This window comes from Rattus norvegicus, chromosome 1 (genome assembly GCF_036323735.1).
Source record: "Rattus norvegicus strain BN/NHsdMcwi chromosome 1, GRCr8, whole genome shotgun sequence".
In the NCBI taxonomy this organism is placed as follows: domain Eukaryota; kingdom Metazoa; phylum Chordata; class Mammalia; order Rodentia; family Muridae; genus Rattus; species Rattus norvegicus.
Genome location: NC_086019.1, coordinates 89249689 through 89268692, shown reverse-complemented (window position 1 = coordinate 89268692; position 19004 = coordinate 89249689). Strand labels below are relative to the sequence as shown.

The window sequence follows — 19004 nt, the reverse complement described above, 5'->3', positions numbered from 1 at the left end:
TAGTAGACAAATGGCCGACAGAGATCTCAGACCTCTCTTAGCTCTTGACCTGACACCAAAAGAGAGAAAGATCTTAAATATAATTTATGCACCATATACTCGCGTGAGCGCACGAGCAGCATAGCATGCTTCCACTAATACCTTGGTTTCCAAGTGCCCTATAAGCATTTGTCTCCATCTTCGCCCGTCTCTGTCTGCTGACAGGACCTCTTTTGTTCGATCCTCTCCAGACCCAGGGGCACAAGCCTGGGCGGGGCTGGAGCTGGACACAGCTCAGATACAGAAGCATGAGAGTGAGACAGGCACACGAAAGAGAAAGGAAAGGCGACAAGGCGCCCGGCCCCCGCAGGACAGGCCTAGACATGCTGGGCGCTCCCAGGTTAGGACCCAACCCACGCTGGGCGCCTCCTTGGGAAAGGAGAAGAGGGGATGCCAGTATCCAAAGTTGCTCTGCACCCTCAGGGAATCAAATGACCCAACGCCTACCTTAAGATTTGTGAACAACAACAACAACAACAACAACAACAACAACAACAACAAAGTGCTTGCATACATAAGTGAACTCTGGGTCCAGGTGGAAGAAAGTTGAGCCCTGGTGCAGGAAAGGGCTGGGTCCAAGTTGTTCGGTTTTCTGGTGGATGCTGGCTCCGTGGCTCTGACCCGGAGGCTGTGGAAGACTGCCATGGGTTCTGAGCTCAGCTATTTCTCACCCCAGGGTGAAGGTGGGACCAGACCCGCCCTTCCCCAGCTTCCTATAAGGGCCGAGGACCTGGGACTCCGGGTTCACACACCATGATTCTGTTTAGAAGACACAGGACCTTCCTGCTGGCCTTAACACTGCTCTGTACCCTCCTGGGTCTCGGTAAGTGACAAGGGACCTGGCCCTCTTCCTGGTGCCTCAGAGGGCATTGAGCAATGTCCTCAAGAGAGGGATATCCTGAGAAATCAGATTTAGGAGGAAACCTGGGGTCTGAGAAGGCTTGAGGGGCTCCTGCATGGTCTGTCCCCTAGGAAGGGTCTCAAACCATGACATCTGAATTCTAGGAAAGCAGATGAGAGAGCCTATCAATGGCAAACTTTAAAATTTGTTAAAAGAGCTTAAAAAGAGCTGACTTTTCTCTCTGACTTACAGGGATGCAGGTTCTCCTAATTCTCTACTTAGACACAGTACTGGAAGCCAGTTTCACTGTCTCTGTGACCCAAATGGCTAGGTTCCTCCTCTGTCAGGACCAAGGATGAGAACTCTGGCCTCATTCTCCCTTTCAAACTTAGGGCCCAGACCTCAGAGTCAGGTATCCCTGCCTGAGCCACCCGACTTCTGTGGTACCTTCTTAAGGGAGGTAAGTTCCACACCCCAAGAACCAGCTGGACCTGAACTTTTACTAAAGCTCCGCAGACCCCTCCCTGCCTCTGAGCTTGTTCAGGGGACCCTGGCGTCCAAAGTCCCCAAGCCTTGTAATTATTAAGTAAAACAGGCTCTATGGTAGAGTCATTTCCCGCCCTGGACGCCATTTCACTAGCATTGCCATCTCTTCCTTGAATCCGGACAGTTCCCTGGACAGTTCTCAGTGCCCCACCTATGAAAACCTAGAAAGAGCCCTCCCCAAAAGTCACCTCTCCTAGTTCCCTGTGAGCTCCAAAGCCCAAGTCACGGTCTGAAGAACATACCAGCCATGACCACATACCCGGCTCTCTGCTTTCCTCGCTGCAGGCTGCCCTCTAAGTTGTGAAGTGTGCAAAGGCTCGGGGCACACATGCAGCGGTAAGATGAAGACCTGTGAAGCCGGCAAAGACGCATGCGTGGTCCTCGTGGGCGAGTCCAGCACAAGTAGGAGGGTGTGGCTTCAGCCAAGGGGGTTGGGAGGGACCCGTATCTTCAGGGTAGAAGAAACCACCCCCGTAGGTGGGGGATAGTCACAGTGAAATGTAGGAAGAAAATCAAGGGAGGGTTGAGATGGGGGAAGAAAGAGATGAAGCATTAGTCAAGTTCACTGGACTTCAATTCCCAATACCTACATGGTGGCTCACAATGGTCTGTGATCCGACGCCCTCTTCTGGTCACCACTGGCATTGCACACTTGTGGCGCACATACATCGCAGGCTAAATAACTATGCATGTAAAATAAAATGGGGCTGGGGAGCTCGGTAAAGTAACTCTGAGAGGACACAGAAACTAGCAGGAGGGAAAGAGTTTGGTTTTTTTTTTTTGTAATTATTTGTATCGAGGGAGGCGCTATGCAAGAGAACACAGTGTTTACGGAGGCTGGAAGAAAAAATTCCCTTGGAGCGAAAGTTTCAGGCAATTTCGAGATACCGGTGGTACGAGCTAAATTTGGATCAGTTCATGCTCTTAAGCAAATCTGTTGAGCGCAAGAGAAAGCAGAGTGGGAGGTGGAACAGAAGCTCAGAGAGACAGAAGGGAAGATGGTGTTAGGGTCCGGGGAAACGGAAAAGGAGCTGTCTGATGGGAGAGAGGCCATAACCCTGAGGGATAGAGTAGATAAATCTAGAGAAAGTAGAGATGCCGAGATGGGGCGATGAGCAAGAGGATAGTCACGGGTCTAAAACCCGCCTGGGCTGCAGAGCAAGACCCTGGCTTAAAAACAAGCAAAAGTGAGAGTAGGGAGGTAGAGAGGGTGGAGAAAGAGAAAGAGGAGAATGGGGAGGAGGAGGGAGAAGGAGAGGGAGGAGGAAAGGGAAAGATATGGAGAGGGAGAGGTGGAGGGAGGAGGAAGGAAGGCTCCTTTTTTGGGAGAGGAGAGGAGGAGGGAAGGGGAGGAGGAGAAGGGGAAGAGGAGAAGGGGAAGAGGAGAAGGGGATGAGAGAGAGCAAAAAGGCAAGAAGAGGGGTTGGGGATTTAGCTCAGTGGTAGAGCGCTTGCCTAGCAAGCAGAAGGCCCTGGGTTCGGTCCCCAGCTCCGAAAAAAAGAAAAAAGAAAAAAAAGGGGTTGGGGATTTAGCTCAGTGGTAGAGCGCTTGCCTAGGAAGCACAAGGCCCTGGGTTCGGTCCCCAGCTCTGAAAAAAAGAACCAAAAAAAAAAAAAGAAAGAAAGAAAGAAAGAAAGAAAGAAAGAAAGAGAAAAAGAAAAGGCAAGAAGAGTGTGAAGGGTTGGGGTCAGAGGAGGGAAGAAGGGAGAGGAGGGGAGTGGCCAAGGAGCACATCGAGGGAGCCTGGCCTACATCAAAGAGAGCACCCCAGACCTCAGAGACGATAAGAAAATAAGGAAGAGCAGGGGGGATGTTCATCCTCAATGGGAAGAGAGAACATTAGCTACAGGACGGGTGATTCCCAGCTGAGAGGGGGACTGAGTGTGTGTGTGTGTGTGTGTGTGTGTGTGTGTGTGTGTGTGTGTGTGTACAGTCCCAAAGGATATCTCTCTTTTTTAATAACTAATTTTGTCTTATGTGCGTCGGCATGAGGGTTTCGGATCCCCTGGAACTGGAGTTACAGACAGATGTGAGCTGCCATGTGGGTGCTGGGAATTGGATCTGGTGGTCTAGGAAGAGCAGCCGGTGCTCTTAACCACCGAGCCATCTCTCCAGCCCCAGGTCATCTTTGAGGGTGGGATTGGGACACCTAAGCAGAGTGCAGGTGTGAATGGAAGGTGGGATTGGAGGCTGACTCCGTCCCACACACCCAGCAGCCGTGACGGTGAGGGTGGCCAGGGAAGGATCTGGGGGAGGGATTTGAGTACTGTAAACCTTCAGGAGGCAAGCATCTTGGATTTTATGGGGAAAGACCATGGCAGGGGGCCACAGTATCATGAATGTAAGACGAGACCATCTAACATAGACACAGGCGTGGCCTCAGGTGGTTTGGAAAGGACTTGTATCCACAGCCACAGGAATTGGGCGGAATGGGCGGAGCCAGGTCAGACAAGGAGGGCACGGCTACCTACAAGCTAACCATGCGTGAAGACAGATTGTGGGTGTGGCCTTTCCGAGCTGCTAGGGGGCCAGCAAGATGGCTCAGCGGGTGGAAGCCCTGGTGTGGAGGATCTGAGTTTCACAAGGTGACAGAAAAGAACTGATCCTGAGAACTGTCTTCTTACCACACCCGCTGGGGTTCCCGTGCATGTACTTTATCTTTTGATTTGGCTCACAGTCATATATAATTCATAGTCACAGGGCACTGGAGGTTCCTCAGCCTGTCCTTCTGTCTCCTTCCTTATATCTCTGGGGGGTCCATGTCTTCCTTGAATCTATTCAGCAAGCGGAGCTCTCGTTGAAGAGCTTTATCCTCAACTTCATCGCGTACCACATAAGCTACTCTTCCAACCTCTTTAACGACATCCCGGCAAGTCATTCTTCTTACCTGATGCTCTTCTCTCTGTCCAGAGGCACAGCTGCCATAATGAAACACCCAATGGGTCAGTCGCACAGAGCTGTGCACTATCACGCAACCCGTAAGACCCTAGCAGGAGACTGTAGCCCAAAGTTCCAACTGCACCATAGCCTGGGCAAGCGTGTACATGACCACTCTGACGGCAAGGTGTTTTAGAGGACTGTTATGACTGCAAGTTGGACAATCCTTCTCTTGCAACGTCTGCTAACAAACAAGCATCCACCTGCAGACCTGCTCCCGCCATAACAACACGTCGATCAATGCGGAAAGGGCATTTATTAGAGCCTTCTTCATAAGCTTTAGGAAAAACCAGCTTTCCTACTCCAATCACAATGCCGTCTCCATATCTCATCCCAATGGCTTTAACTGCTGTTCCCACAGCCTTCACGGCATACTCAGCTTGTGGAACCTTTCCATTCAGAGAGTACAGGCAGACCGGTTATACCAGGGCTGCTGAAGCTCGTGGTGCTGCTGATCAGGAAGCCAGGGAGTGCATCCAGGCCTAAAGTCACACACACACACACACTTTAAAACCTTTACTTATCTCAGCCAGGCGTGGTAGCACCCGGAGGCAGAGGCAGGCGGATCTCTGTGAGTTCAAGGCCAGCCTGGTTTACAGTGAGTTGTAGGACAGCCAGGGCTACATAGTGAGACCCTGTCTCAAAAGCTTATTTTAATTTACGTGTATGTGTATATATGCCTATGTGTCTGTATGTGCATATGAGTGCAGGTACCTGAGAAGGACACGGTGATCTGGGCAGGGGTTGAAGGGGTGGGGAGGGAGTGATTGACAGCACCGCCTTCCCTCTGCTCCTGCCCCCTACTCTGCAGAGGGCCGAAAGTCAGTGAACACCTTCAAGGCCTGCATGAAGTTCAAAGACTGCTACTCAGGCTTCGTATCGACCACCATGAGTCCCAATGACTACATGGTGTCCAACGCCCACTGCTGTCAAAGTGACGGTTGCAACAGTGGCTCCGTGCCCCGTAAGTACCACCTCAACAACAGTGGGCCTGTCCTGTGACATCTGGCACACCCTTGACTGCTTCCGGGCCTGTGTTTCCTTACCTACAAACTCCACCAACTAACTCCAGTTCCCCAGGGTTCAGGGGTGTTGGGGTAACAAGCCTCCCAACCCGTTTTACATTCCGTCCTCCTTCACAGCTCCCCCGAACAACCGGACTGAGAATGGCCTGATGTGTCCCTCCTGCATTGCGCCCTTCCAGGAGACCTGTCCAGGAACCCAGGCAGCCCGCTGCGTGGGCCGGGAAACACACTGCATCTATTTTGCTGGCAATGTGCAGGCTGGTGAGCAGTGTTTAGACTTTGACCGAGGGAGGGGATGTCTCAGAAATAGAGATCCACACTTTCCCATTACAGGCGATGAGGAAGTTCCTGAGTACTGGATGATGGTGATGATGGTGATGATGATGGTGGTGGTGGTGATGATGATGGTGTGTGTGTGTGTGTGTGTGTGGATATTAATAGGATGTATGTGTGTGTTAGATTCCTGGATCACGCAGAAGTTGACTCCACTCTGAAATGCCATCACAGGTATTATCAACACGAAATTTGCCACGAGGGGCTGTGCTACAGAGAGCGCCTGCTACACGAAGGCAGGAGCTGAGGTCCCTTCTGCTTCCTATCTCTACTTCCTGCGCCGGGCAGACTGCCTTCCCGCACCTTACCCGCCTGGCAGGGGAGAGTGAAGAACCAAGAAGTGTGTGATTTGAGGAGCCCTGCAGCTCTCCAGATGCCTGTAAATTAAAACACGTCGATAGTACAAACCTCATTCCTTGTGACCAGATGTATCTTGGGAAGGTGGGTTGTAAACAGTACAGGTCCCAGTGTTCTTTTCTGACCCCTACCACCAATTCAAAGAGGAGAGGGTCCCTATGTGGGAGCACAGGCTGAGGTTGAGGTAGGAGGGTCATGAGTTCAGGACCGGCCTGAACTGAGGCTGCCTAGCCAGACCCTGTCTCAAAAACAAACAGGAGAAAAGAACTCGGTATAATAGCTCTTGCCTTCATCCCAGTATGTCAGTTGTGATGGGGTAACTCCAGCACTTGGGAGGCAGCGGCAGGTGGATCTCTCAGTTCGAGGCCAGCCAGAGCCACACAGTGAGACTCAGTAAAGAAGAGAGAGAGAGAGGAATGGAGGGACGCAGGAAAAAGGTGTCAGAGAGAAATGGAGGGACAGGGGTAGGGAGGCTGTCAACCCGGGCTCCTGCCCTTTTACAAAGCAAAGGGGAAGAGAAAATGAAGTAGCCCCTGCCTTACATTACGAGGCACCCTGCTAAGTGTTTTATATTTTCTAGTCACTTCATGATCACAGCTCCACAAAATTAATTTGCTGGTTTACTGTTGCCTTTTGAGATGGCCCCATTGTACAGTCCAGTCTAACTTCAAACTCCAGGCAAGCTCTGTGCCTCACCGCCTGGAAGGCTGGGTGGGATTACAGCCGTGAACAGCCCCGCCCGGTTGGAATTGATACCATTCCACTTTACAGTTGGAAAAACTGAGGCCTTAAGTCTAACAGCTAGGATGGGCGAGAATCCTGATTTGAGCTTTGGTCACCTCTCCTGCCTCAATTCCGTGTCCATGTCGGTGATGAGTGGCTGCTAACAGGGAGAACTTCAGAGTTGTTGTATGATGAAAAAAACGCTCCTTTGAAAGCAGGTAGAGCCGCGGGACCACCTTTAAAAGAATGATGGTTTTTCAGACAGCAATAAATACTAATCATTGTGACAGCTGCCACTTAACAGAGCGGCCATTAGTCGGCAGGTGCTCATGTTGACACCAGGATGCTTCAGTAATAACTTCCTAATCTCAGTGGCTGTAAACAACAGAGGTGTATGAGTCAGCTAGTGCAGCAATAATGCCGTGTAACAAACAATCCCTACACTGAGATTTAAGACAACAAACAGTCTTGTTTCTAAGGGCCTGTAGCAGTACTGGCTCCCCCATGGACTTCCACCAATCCTCTGTGCCAGCAGCTACCCGGCGCAGCACGAAAGTCAACTACATATAGGGTTTTTGTTATTGTTGTTGAGGTTAGAGCTGGTAACACTCCACTGACTAAGGTGAGTCACAAGGCCAAAGCCAACATCAACATTGGGAGTTTCGGTGGGAGAGTGGGGTGTGTGTTTGCTGAATGAGCAGCCGCTCACAAAAGGCCGGTGCTTGCCTCTGCTCTACAAGTTCAGCATAATCCAGAGCGGGTTTGTGCTCGTCCGGGTATGGATCGGCCAATGCCTTTGCCAAAGGGAAGCGCTCACCTGTGTGATTAACTACTGTGTGACCCAGAAGTGACTCAACTCTCAGACCCAGGGTCAGAGCAAGTTACATGGCCACACCTAACCAGAAATAGGTTCCTTCCCCAGTGGGAAGGCAGAGAGTTGAGCAATTTCAGAAACAGCAAGGGTGAGCGCCTTGGCCTCTGGGAGGCTGCCTCTCATTTTGTCTGTTTGATAACTGCGACAGGCACTCACTAGCATTCATATCCTTGAGAGGAGTCTGGAGGGAATGGGGTGGCGTGGGGAGGGGTGTGTGTCAATTTTAAGATTGCACAGCTCAGAGGTTGGGGATTTAGCTCACTGGTCAAGCGCAAGGCCCTGGGTTTGGTCCCCAGCTCCGGAAAAAAAGAAAAGGAAAAAAAAAAAAAAAAAGATTGCACAGCTCAAATGTAATAGAGCTGGGGGGGGGGGTTGGTTTGTTGCTGTTGTTCTTTTGTTTTTGTTTGTTTGTTTCTTTGTTTGAGACAGGGTTTTTCTGTGTAGCCCTGGCTGTCCAGGAACTCACTCTGTAGACCAGGCTGGCCTTGAATGCAGAGATCTACCTGCCTGTGCTTCCTGAGTTCACTACCACCGATTGGCTCAGAGTTTAAGATTTTAGCAGAATGTGGTAGAGTACACCTGTAAACCCAGTGCTTGGGAGGCAAGGCCGGAAGAGAAGGATGAATTTAAACATAGCCCACACTACGCACCAAAAGCCCCAATCAATTTTGTGTCAGTAGTGGGGATAGACCTAGGGCCTTGAATATGCTAGGCAAAGGCTCTACCACTGAGCCACACTCCAGCCACTCACTGTGGGATTCTAAGGGAACACATCACCAACCCTTAGCCTGGTAGGCTTTTCAATGTGGCAGTGATGGCAGGGAGCCCAAGGATAGCCAAGAGGAAGTTCGATTCAAGAGCACTTTCAAAGCCTCTGTATCCCATTTGCTGTTGTTCCCATGGCTAAAATCCCGAGTCAGCCTGAGAGAGCACATCCAAGTGCTTGTCTATGGAGAGGCTGGACTGGGGGGGACAGTGGGCCATGCTGGCTCAAGAGTTGAGCTGCTGGGGGCTGGGGATTTAGCTCAGTGGTAGAGCGCTTACCTAGGAAGCGCAAGGCCCTGGGTTCGGTCCCCAGCTCCAGAAAAAAAAAAAAAAAAAGAACCAAAAAAAAAGAGTTGAGCTGCTGGATTTAAAAAATCACCAACTTGATGCACCTTCCACAGCATATACCCACACGGAGACACCTACAATTAATAAATAAAAGACACACACAATAGTATTTCTACCCTTTTATTCTTTTTTCCAAAACACACCACAGGTTGACCAGACAGATTCCCCCCCCCCCCCACACACACACATTCTAATAGACAGTTCCTTCATGAGCCAGAAGTGTGAGACTCTGTCCATGTTGAGGAGGGCACCTCATTCATTCACCGACTTCTGAAACCTGCTTGTCTTTCAAGGGCAATGCCAAGATTGTATAGTTGCAATTCCAGCATGGAAGACTGACATTTCCCAGAATTCCTGTGTCCAGGCTCTTCCAGACCTGAAGTGCCTCATGGGAGCTCGGCTGGCAGCCAGTGACCTGTGACAAGGGAGACTGAACCTTTTCTATTTGGAGGCTTCCGGAGGTCTCACTCTTAGCTTTACTTACATTCTGGAAAAGCTGAGAAACCCTAACAAAAGATCACATAGGCAACATGTAGTCATTTGCACCGGTAACCCCAGCTCTTCAGATGCCAAGCCATGAGTTAGAGTTATAGAGTAAGTAAGGCCCTATCTCGGGGGAGGGGGAATTATAGTTTAAAAGGCAGCCACCTCTACCTATAATCCAGGACAAGGAGAGGCTGGGACAGGAGGAGCACCTGGCCTCAGGTGTTTGAGATGGCCTAGATTCTCTCTCCAAGCAACAAAACAAAAATGGGCAAGGAATCCCAACACACAAAAGTGCCCGTATACAAGTTTATGGAGCTGACCAGAACGTGCACAATGACCACATTGTGCTTTTTCCCGATGCCTCTACCATGGGCCTCCGGCCTCAAGGAGAAGAGACGGCAGCAAAGCACAGGACAGGGACGCCATGCGGCACCAAAGCAGGACATGGTCAGAGCCGAGCATAGGGCCGCATGCCTGTGATCCCAGCACTTGAGAGGTGGAGGGAGGATTGGGACTTCAAGGCCATCACTGGCTACATACAGAGTTGAAGGCAAGCCTAGGCTATGTCAAAATACCAAAAAAGAAGTCAAAGGACCAGAGGGTTTAGAGAATGCAGGACACTTAACAGGAAGTCACAGGAGAGCAAGGTGGCTGTTACTGTAGCCAGACCAAAGAAATAGGGCCAAGGCAGTAGAGGAATAACATTGAGTTCCAAGCTTCTGAGGAGGGGCTGCAGTACCTGTGAGCTGGGTATGTGTTTGAGCACACTTACGTGCCAGTATGCATATGCTTAGCCACATGCGTGTGTAACAGCAAATCCTCAGCTACCTGCTGTCTGTGATGGTCAGTGTTAACTGACAGAATTCACATTAACTCTGGCCAGGGCTGTGGAGGAGTGTCTAGACTGGGATAAATGAGGCGGGGTCACCTACTGTTAGAGGCACTAGTCCTCAGAGCTGTGGTCCTGGGATGAAGACAAAGGAGAGAGTGATTTCTCTACTTCCCAAATGCGGCTGTGCAATGTGGATACCCGTCTCCTCTCTTGCCGCTATAGTTCTCCCACAATGGGCTGTGCTATTGAACTGTGATCCAAATGTGTGGCAAATGCCACTGAGGAAAAGAATCAATCTCAGATCCTATTTGTATTCGATCCACCAGAACATCGCAGGTTTGAGAAAACTGAGCCAGGAGGTGAGACAGGCCTGTGATCCCACTTACTTGGGAGGCTGAGAGTAGGATCCCAAATTCAAGGCCTGTCTGGAATACAGTGAGTTCAAGGGCAGCCCAGGCAACTTAGTGAGACCTTGTCTAGAAATATGGACATAGCTCAGAGGTACAGCCCCTGCCTAGACTCCCCCAATGAGGGCCTGTGGGCGTGGCTTAGTGGTGGAGGCCCTGCCCAGAACTCCACCCCCAGCCCCCAGAGCTGGGGATACGGTTCCATCAGACTGTTTGCCTCTAATATGTGAGGCATTGATTGAACTATTGGGGGGGGGGGGACCTGTCAAATATAATTAAAACACGGGTATGTGAATTGGGTCCTCAATCTATCAAGTATTTCCAATTAGATCTATCACGTGACCTGAGGTGTGCTCAGGTGTAAGGAACGCATCTGTTCTGGTGACTCGGTGATAAGTGTCAGGCTGACCTAAGAGCTTTAACATCGAAGCCAGGTGCTGTGGTTTAGAGCCATAACCCTGGCACTGGGGAGGCCGAGGCAGGGCCAAAGCTGGTCAAGCATGGAGAAGGACTTAGTATCAGGCTGGCTGGAGATGGGCTGAACAGGGAATGAGAAGATTCAGGGCCAGACCATGTGGAGTTCAAGGTCCATCTAGACTCTGATGGGATCAGGCATGAAGCTTATGGGCCTGCAATTCTCTATGTCACCGAAGACAGCCTTACATTTCAAATTCTCCTGTGTCAACCTGAGGCGCGGGGATTACAGGCATGAACAGCCAAATCCGATGCCCCCTTTCATAGGGTGAATGGTGTCAGAGGTGAGAATTCAAGGTTAGATGGGGTAAAGCCCAGCTATGCAACCTCCAATCACTAGCCCTCAGAAACTCTTATGGTTCTAGTCCAGTCCTTTCATCTACCAGGTGAAAATATACGGCACTTGCTCATGAGGTGACAGGGGCCAAGCTCTCCTGCTTCGGTTTGCTCTCCCACCAGGGGCTCGCTTCTCCCTAGCTTGTCCCTTTTTTGTAACAAGGTTACTGACAACCTGAATTCCAGGCCATGTGCCAATGATCAATAAACCAGGATAATAAATACTAGGCACCTACCGTGTGTCAGGCACTGCTCTGGGTACTAGGGTACACCCAAGAGAAAGACAGGCAAGGAGCAAGAGCCAATGAACAGGCAAATAAATGAATGAGTGAATAAATAAAGCCATTGATAGCAATGTTCGCTACAGGGACGATCAAGTGGCCAGGATCAATGCAAGCTACTTTGGGTGATCATAGAGCCATTTCGGGGAGACCTGACAATGAGGACCCTACCTCATAAAAGACGGAGAGGCAGAGTGTTCCATAGAAAACCATGCCTAAGTCCCGAGGCGGGACCTGAGCATCAGAACAACAAATCAGGCTTGCTGGAGATGGGCTGGGAACCGAGAATAGGCAGGGTCAGGCCACACACTGCCTCTCTGAACCGGGTGGGCCCATCTGCCACGCCCTCCTGTTTTCAACACTGGGGAATCATACATGGCTTCTCGCATCTGTGCAAAGCTGATGCGCATGCGCACTGTGGTTTCTGCCTCTGCCTCCCTCCTGGCACTTTCCTCCAGCGTCAATGGCCTACCCAGCTATCCTGTGGGGGACCCCCACTCTCAGCAGCATCCTGTGTGGACCAGCAGCACGTATCTTGGAGAAATCGATCAGAGGTCGTCATGCAGAAAACCATAGGCTGCCACAGTAGGACTCTTGCCTTTCCGGATGAGCAGGAGGTCCAACGGTTAAGGTCCATATGGCAGAAAAAACCAGTAATAAACAGGAGCACACATGCCGGAGACCCTGAATCACCCAGCACCTATAAAATGGGGGTAGTCACACCCTTTTCCAGTAAAGCCACGATCCCAGTTCATCAGAGGCTCAAGGGAGGTATTTCCAAGTGTGGGTTGCTATTTTTCCATACCCTATAGGCCCCATTCTTAGGCTCTGACCATCGGAAGACTACCTTACCCAGACCCTCCCTGTCCCTTCTCTTCAATTTTGTGGGACAGTATTCTCTACACCAAAGCCTTGAAGAGCAAATGACAATCTTCCACACTCCAGATCAAAGGGTCTCCAGCAGGCCCCTGGTCTCCCACAGGCTTCCCACCACCCAAGAAATGACAACCAATCTCTAGAGCCTTCTTAGGAACCAGACTTTTTCTAAGACTCTCACAGCTCCGGCAAATCTGTTCTTTCATCGGACAACTTACGTCTCGTTTCCCTTTGGGACCCAGCGCTCCAAGGATTCTAACTCCCTGAAGCACCCGGTCCATAGTCATAGGTTCACTCATAGGAAGGCAGGAATCAAGGCTTCTAGAGATTGAGGACCAGGTGTCAGCTGGACGCCAAAAGGCTCCCATTTCTATGAGTCCCAGGCCCTCAATTCCCTTTACTGCATTGGTATCTGGCTGACACACTTCTGGCGCATAGACCTTACTCCCATTCAGAGCCACGGAAATCGGGTGACTGTAGGTCTCGGATTTCAACGAGATGCCAGTCTCCTTCAAGTCTCCGGATTTGAGTAACACAACTTCACTCCTTAATCTCAGAGGCTATGGGGCTACGAACCAAGTCACCAGTTGCCCCAAGCCCCACCGCGCGCCTTACTGATTGTGCTCTGGGGGTCCCAGCACCGCCTCAGCATCAGCCAGCATCTCATCCAAGGCTTGCAGCAGTACACCATGCGCAGCACGGTAACCCAGCCCACCTGTTGCCGCTGCACCACCGGCCGGCCATAGGAAGGAGAGCGCGCCCAATGCCGCACCTCCGGCCGTGCCCTCACCTGCCCAGGACCCCAGCCTGGCCTCTACCTCGGCTCGCGTCACCGGCCCCGGGAAGCGCGTGCGCGTGGCCAGTACTCCGGGAGCCAGGCCCAAGGCGCGCTCACGTCGTGCCACGGCCGCAGGTTCGATGCCCAGCGCGCGCCTCCACTCGGCCAGCTGTCCCCGGAGAAGCGCCACATCGCAAGCCCAGCCCAGTCCTGGTACTGGAGCGGCGGCTGCCGCCAGGCTAGCCAGGAGGGCTGGCCTCCACGCCCCTGCCCGCAATGCTGCCGCCTTCCTCCGCGCCGCCCGAGGACTTGCGGGTGGCAGCGCCAGCAGCAGCGCTCCCGCCTGAGCTGTGGGCAGTGCCCGCTGCAGCCAAGTTCCCAGGCCCGGGAGGCCGCCGGGCCTCAGAGGGAACACGGGCGGAGGCGCCTCCTCCAGCACCTCCCACTGCTCATCCTCTGGGCTCCGAACCGCAGAGCATCCTGAGTCCCCGATGCCAGGTTTCTTTCCTTCGCTGCGTGCATCGCCTGAGTTCCCATCCCTTGCATTCCCAGCCTTTTCTTCTTCCAGAACCTCGGGTGGATCTTCGCCCTGGCCGTCAGTGCGCACACCGACGAGTGGAGCATCTGGGGACACCAACGAGCGGACCTGGGCCCAGTTCTCCTCCGTAGGAGCCCCAGGGGTGACGAGGATCAGGGCATCGTAGTGGGTCGGGTGAGGGGTGACGGCAGGGGATGTGGCTGTGGGGCCCAGGGGAACGGTCCAGAGCACTACATTGGGGCGCTCTGGAGCAGGATAAGGGGTGGGCTCAGTGGGTGCAGAGGCAGGCGCAGCACCCGCGTCGCCAGGCTCCAACCCCAGTAGCATGTCCAGCACAAGGCCTACGTTGGTGGTGCCGGCCACCGCCAAGTCCACTCGAGCGCTGCCTAGGCGCTCCAGACCAGCGCGCACCCACGACAGCGCCGCCTCCAGGCCACCAGTCTCGAAGGCCTCACGAACAGCTTCCAGCTCTGCTGCGCCCAGCACCTCGAAGCCATCCTGGGCAGGAGGCAGGAGCCTACGGAGTTGGGAGAGGGGGTGGGGGATGGTCAAAGGCAGCAAGAGCAAAACTCTGCTGAGCGAGCAATTCAGGGAAAAAAAAATCTGAATCTCAGGAACTGAAGTAGGGAAGTAAAGCATATAGAAAGAAGGCGTGGCCGGACATGGTGACACACACCTTTAATCTCAACACTAGGGTGGCAGAGACAGGCAGATCTCTGAGTTCAAGGCCAGCCTGATCTACAGAGTCAGTTCCAGGACAGCTGGAAGTACAGAGAAAGCCTGCCTCAAAAAAAAAAAAAAAAAAAAAAAAAAAAAAAAAAAAAAAAGGAAACAAACAAACCAGGGTGGGGGAGGACCAGAAAGTTAAGAGAGTTAAAGGAAGAGCTTAGCTACCCAGAGGCCAGAGGTCTGGATCCCACAGGCAAACTAACTTAAGATCAGGTTTCCAACAGAAACTAAGATGAGGACCCCGTTCAGACTTTCCATTGATACAGCCCTCGGGGTCAGAGCTTTTTCGATGATGCGCTGGGCAGGACACGTTTTCTATGAGGTGGGGCTTAGAGGAAGACAAGGACATAATGGCAATTTCAGTGTGGCCTATGGTGTCCCCAAAGGTGTTTTCCTGAGGGTGGATGTTAGGAAGGGCATGCAGGGGGAGGAGATCTCATTTCGTGCTGGCGGGCCGCTGAGGCTAACTAAACAAAGAAGCCGCTCTCCAGCTGATGCAGACCCTTCCTGGGCCCCATCTTGAAAGCCATAAAATGAGTTGGCAGCTGACAGCTGGGGAGAGGGTATGTGGATTGAGGTCCAGTGGGCAGCATAGACCTGAGAGGGAACTGGGAATGGAAAATTGGGACGAGCAACTGGAAATAAAGCTCCTTAATGGGTCGGTGCTAGGGCAGGGAAGGAGGGGAGGGGAGGGGAGTTACGTGAGGACCAAGCCAATGAGGAAGATGGGGATGCTGGAGACGGATCCCAAATGTCACAGAGAGATGGAGTCCAGCATCGTGTCTGACACAAGTATTTGCATATATATCTGGGCTTCTCCAGTTCTCACCGGAGAGGGGGCTTGTGATGTTGGAGAGCTTGCACGAAATAGGACCTTTGTGGCAGGCCCTCCAGTTGACCCTGGACGGTACAGGCTTTAAATGACAGAAAAGTGATCCTTGCTTATGGCAAGTCTCCCTGATCTCAAAATCTGTGCTCATGGGTGTGGTGGTGGTAGCGCTGGGGGTGTTGTCCTAAGCAAATAAGTAGGGTATGGACGAGTGGACAGCCAATAAAGGCTTGCCTCTAACTCTCTAGGAACAGGGCTCAAGAACCTTAAAGACCTCGTTAGCTGAGTTGGATCTAGGCCAACACTTCCAGCCTGTCTCTCCTTACCTCTGCAGTGCCTCCGCCTGGGTCCGCAGCACCACCTGCAGGCGCTCTAGCTCCTCGCAGCCGTCACTGCTGCTGCAATCCGCGGGCAGCACAAAGAGAGGCGCAGCTCCTAACCCAGCACTGTCCAGCAAGGCCGCAGTCTCATCCCGGGCCTGAGCTGCATTCTGGGAATCTCCAGGACGCAGATTCCGTACAGCCAGCAGCGGGGTTCCTCTGGCCAGGGCGGCCCGTGCTGCCTCTCCCAGAGCTGGGGTCAAGGGTTCCTCGCTTCCCTCAGATCCTGGTAGCACCAATACCAGCAAGTTGGCCTCCGCCGCCCAGGGCCCGGGGGCTGCGGGTGGGCAACTCAGCTCACCCAGGAAGAGGCCCGGAGCTGCAGCTCTTAGGCTGGGGACCCCAGAGTCCGGCCGTCCATCGGGAATTTCTACCGCGTCCACATTCTTACCGCATAACGCGGCGATCAGCGCGGACTTTCCCGAGCCGGGAGGCCCCAAGAATAAGGCAGTCACATCACCCTGAGGCAGAGGCATTGCTGGAAAGCAAGAGGCGGGGAAAGACATCCCTCAGAAAACATGTAAGACTGTCTTGTTTGCTTCTTTTCTAAGACAGCGTCTCGCTGTGTAGCCCTGGCTGGCCTGAACTCATTATGTAGACCAGGTTGCCCTGAAACTCAGATCTTCTTGCCTTTGCCTCCCAGAGTGCTGAGATTAAAGGCGTGCGCCGCCACACCCGTCAACACCCTTTCCTAACTGCTTCACTGTAGATCCAGGTTTCAGTCCTCCAGCCTACTTCTATTCTCGAGCGTCAGACTGTAGGACCTAGAAACCCAACCCCCAGGGCCTATTTCCTGGAGAGTCAGGTGTATACCCATTCTCCACACGAATGCATTTCTCTATTTAAAAAAAAAGAAAACAAAACAAAACCCAAAAACCCTCAGAAACCTGACTGCCAATCACTCGGGAACTCGAGGATGGTCTTTCCCCTCCCCGTTCCAAATCACCAACCGAGCAGAGAGGTGACACGCCTGGAGAACACGGAGGCCCGGCCCCTTAAGACGAAATGACAGCGGCTGAAGGGGAAGGGGTGTCCGGATTTAGAGACATCCGGACTCCTTCAGGTGGCTCTATCCTGACGTCATTCCTTCCACGACCGGGTGTGTCTTGGAGTGCTACCGCGAAGACGCAGAATTCTTGGCAGCTCTTTCTTTCTAGCTAAGGCTGTTTGGGCATTGGCACAATAAAGCCCACGCGCGTGCGCAGAAAGTTTGGGGGCGGTGCCCCACCACGACCAGCAACCAATACGCCTGCGTAGTAAGTTAAGGCTTGTACGGCAAAGGAGGACAGGAAGCGATGCGCCCGTGCAGTAAATTTAGTGTACGGAATACACAACTAACGTCATCATCATGCACCCCTGGGCAGGGAAGGACCTCTCCAGTTGCCCTTCCGATGACTTGGCTGCCGTGACTGTACTGGTGCCGAGCTGCAACCTTGAACCTGACTCGGAGATAATAGTGGGGCAATAGGGCCCAGAGATCACTGGAGTCTGGAGACCGGGAAAACCTATCCCGCTCTCTTCCGGTGGCAAAGCTGTGGCGACCTATTGTCAGGCGCAGCTAAGGGACAGCCTTTTAGGAGAAGGAAAGCAAGAGACCAGTGACCATCAAGAACTAGGAGCAGAAGGCAGTGCATGGGAGCAGTGGGATCCAGAAATGAACTAGTGAACGTGGGCGGCGGTGACTACGGGTGAAACAGGAATCACATGTTAAACAAGATGTCTCTTGGGAGAAGGCGGGCTCAGGTGTGAGCACCACTGCTTGTGTGGAGTTAGGGTTAGGGTTGACACGTGAGAAACTAGGATGAGACCGGTATGAAAGACCAAGGGTTCCACCTTCAAGGGAATTGGGCTTCGCGAAGATGAGGTCAAAGGGGCTTGAAGACCGAGGTGTCACAAACCCGAGGGGTCTCCCATATGAGATGGCTGACGCTTTTCTAGTGAGTGTCATTAGAGTTCAATGGGTGTCAATAGAGCGGGGCCCACTATGGTTGGTGACACATAGGTAGCCTCGCCCACTTTTTTTTTCCTTATCAGAATATCGCTCTGAAGATACTGTAGAGGGCAAGTTTCTCCCAAGGAGTAGAGTCGACAGCTCAGGAGGCGGCCTCTTTGGGTACTGCCTGACAGAGGGGATGGGTACAGGAGTGACACGCCCCGACCTGCTGAAGGTGGCTGCAGTGACCCTAGCTGCCTGCCAGGAATGGCCTCCTCTCATGATCAAAATTATTTTCCTTGGTCTGGGTACACAGGCAGAAGCAGGGCAACATTTAGAGGAATAAAGGGTTGCTAGCTGAGGCTTGAGTTGTGGGGTGTGACATTGTAACTGGGGATATCATTACCTGGAATGACTCTTCAAGGTTCTTGCCCCACCTTTTCCCTAGACTTTCAATACGGCTGCGCTTCAGTTTCCTGTAGCAAACGGGTGCGACCTGGGCCATTTTTGTAGCACACTTTAACTCCAGCCCTTGGGAGGTAAAGGCAGGCCGTTCACTGAGGTTGAGGCCAGCCTGCTCTATAGAGCAAGTTCTAGAACAGCCAGGGCTACACAGAGAAATCTTGTCTTTATAAACAAACCAAAAAGGGCACCACACCTCACTTCCATAGGGCAGGTATGGAATTAGCTATAGAAAAGGGGAAAATTTGACTTTACTGAAATTCAATTTAAATTATAACATAACAGCAGGGCCCCAACTGAATGTTTTCTGTACTGGGTGCATTCGTTGCCAATTATGAATGACAATTATGGTGACTATAACGTTCACCATCTCATTCAGTACTAATGGTGTGCTGTGTGTCACTGGTACCACAGCTGTAGTGTCAGTGTCTCACAGGTATAGACCACAAAGAACACACCTGGCTTGGACAAGTTGGGATTACCATTCGGTTCCCAAAACCCTGTATTTAAGACAGGCAGTGGTGGCACATGAATCCCAGAAATCTGGAGGCAGAGGCCCTCAGATCTCTGAGTTTAAAGCCAGTCTGGTCTACAGTGTGATTCCAGGACAGCCAGGGCTATGTCACATCTTTAATCCCAGCACTCAGGAGTCAAAGGCAGGTGAATCCATGAATTTGAGACCAGCCTGGTCTACAGACTGAGTTCAGGAGCAACCAGGGCTGTTACACAGAAAAACCCTGTCTTGAGAAACAAAACAAACACCCCCACCCCTCAATTTGTGGTGCTCAGAACAAAATTCAGGGGGCTGGAGAGATAGCTCAGGAATTAAGAGCATTTGGCGCTCTTACAGAGATCTCGGGTTCAGTTCTCAGCA

General features: G+C 52.2%; 2 protein-coding genes across 4 annotated transcripts; one reads left to right on the top strand and one right to left on the bottom strand.

Annotated features, from left to right (window-relative positions):
- Positions 1-290: 290 nt before the first annotated feature.
- On the top strand, positions 291-6134 carry Pinlyp (phospholipase A2 inhibitor and Ly6/Plaur domain containing). 2 transcript variants are annotated; one of them, XM_017589117.3, is made up of 6 exons: positions 291-379; positions 716-862; positions 1712-1828; positions 5176-5328; positions 5507-5650; positions 5897-6134. In XM_017589117.3, the coding sequence occupies exons 2-6, from the start codon at positions 793-795 to the stop codon at positions 6049-6051; spliced, it is 639 nt and encodes a 212-aa protein (XP_017444606.1). In that variant the 5' UTR covers positions 291-379; positions 716-792; the 3' UTR covers positions 6052-6134. The 2 variants fall into 2 exon arrangements, with proteins under 2 accessions (XP_017444606.1, NP_001100958.1); NM_001107488.1 differs by lacking the exon at positions 291-379 and having other exon boundaries at positions 780-862; positions 5897-6133.
- Positions 6135-8893: 2759 nt separating this feature from the next.
- Irgq (immunity-related GTPase Q) lies at positions 8894-16847 on the bottom strand. 2 transcript variants are annotated; one of them, NM_001135742.3, is given in 3 exon segments: positions 8894-14314; positions 15682-16213; positions 16686-16847. In NM_001135742.3, coding segments are annotated over 2 exon segments (1752 nt in total). In that variant the 5' UTR covers positions 16212-16213; positions 16686-16847; the 3' UTR covers positions 8894-13092.
- Positions 16848-19004: the final 2157 nt, after the last annotated feature.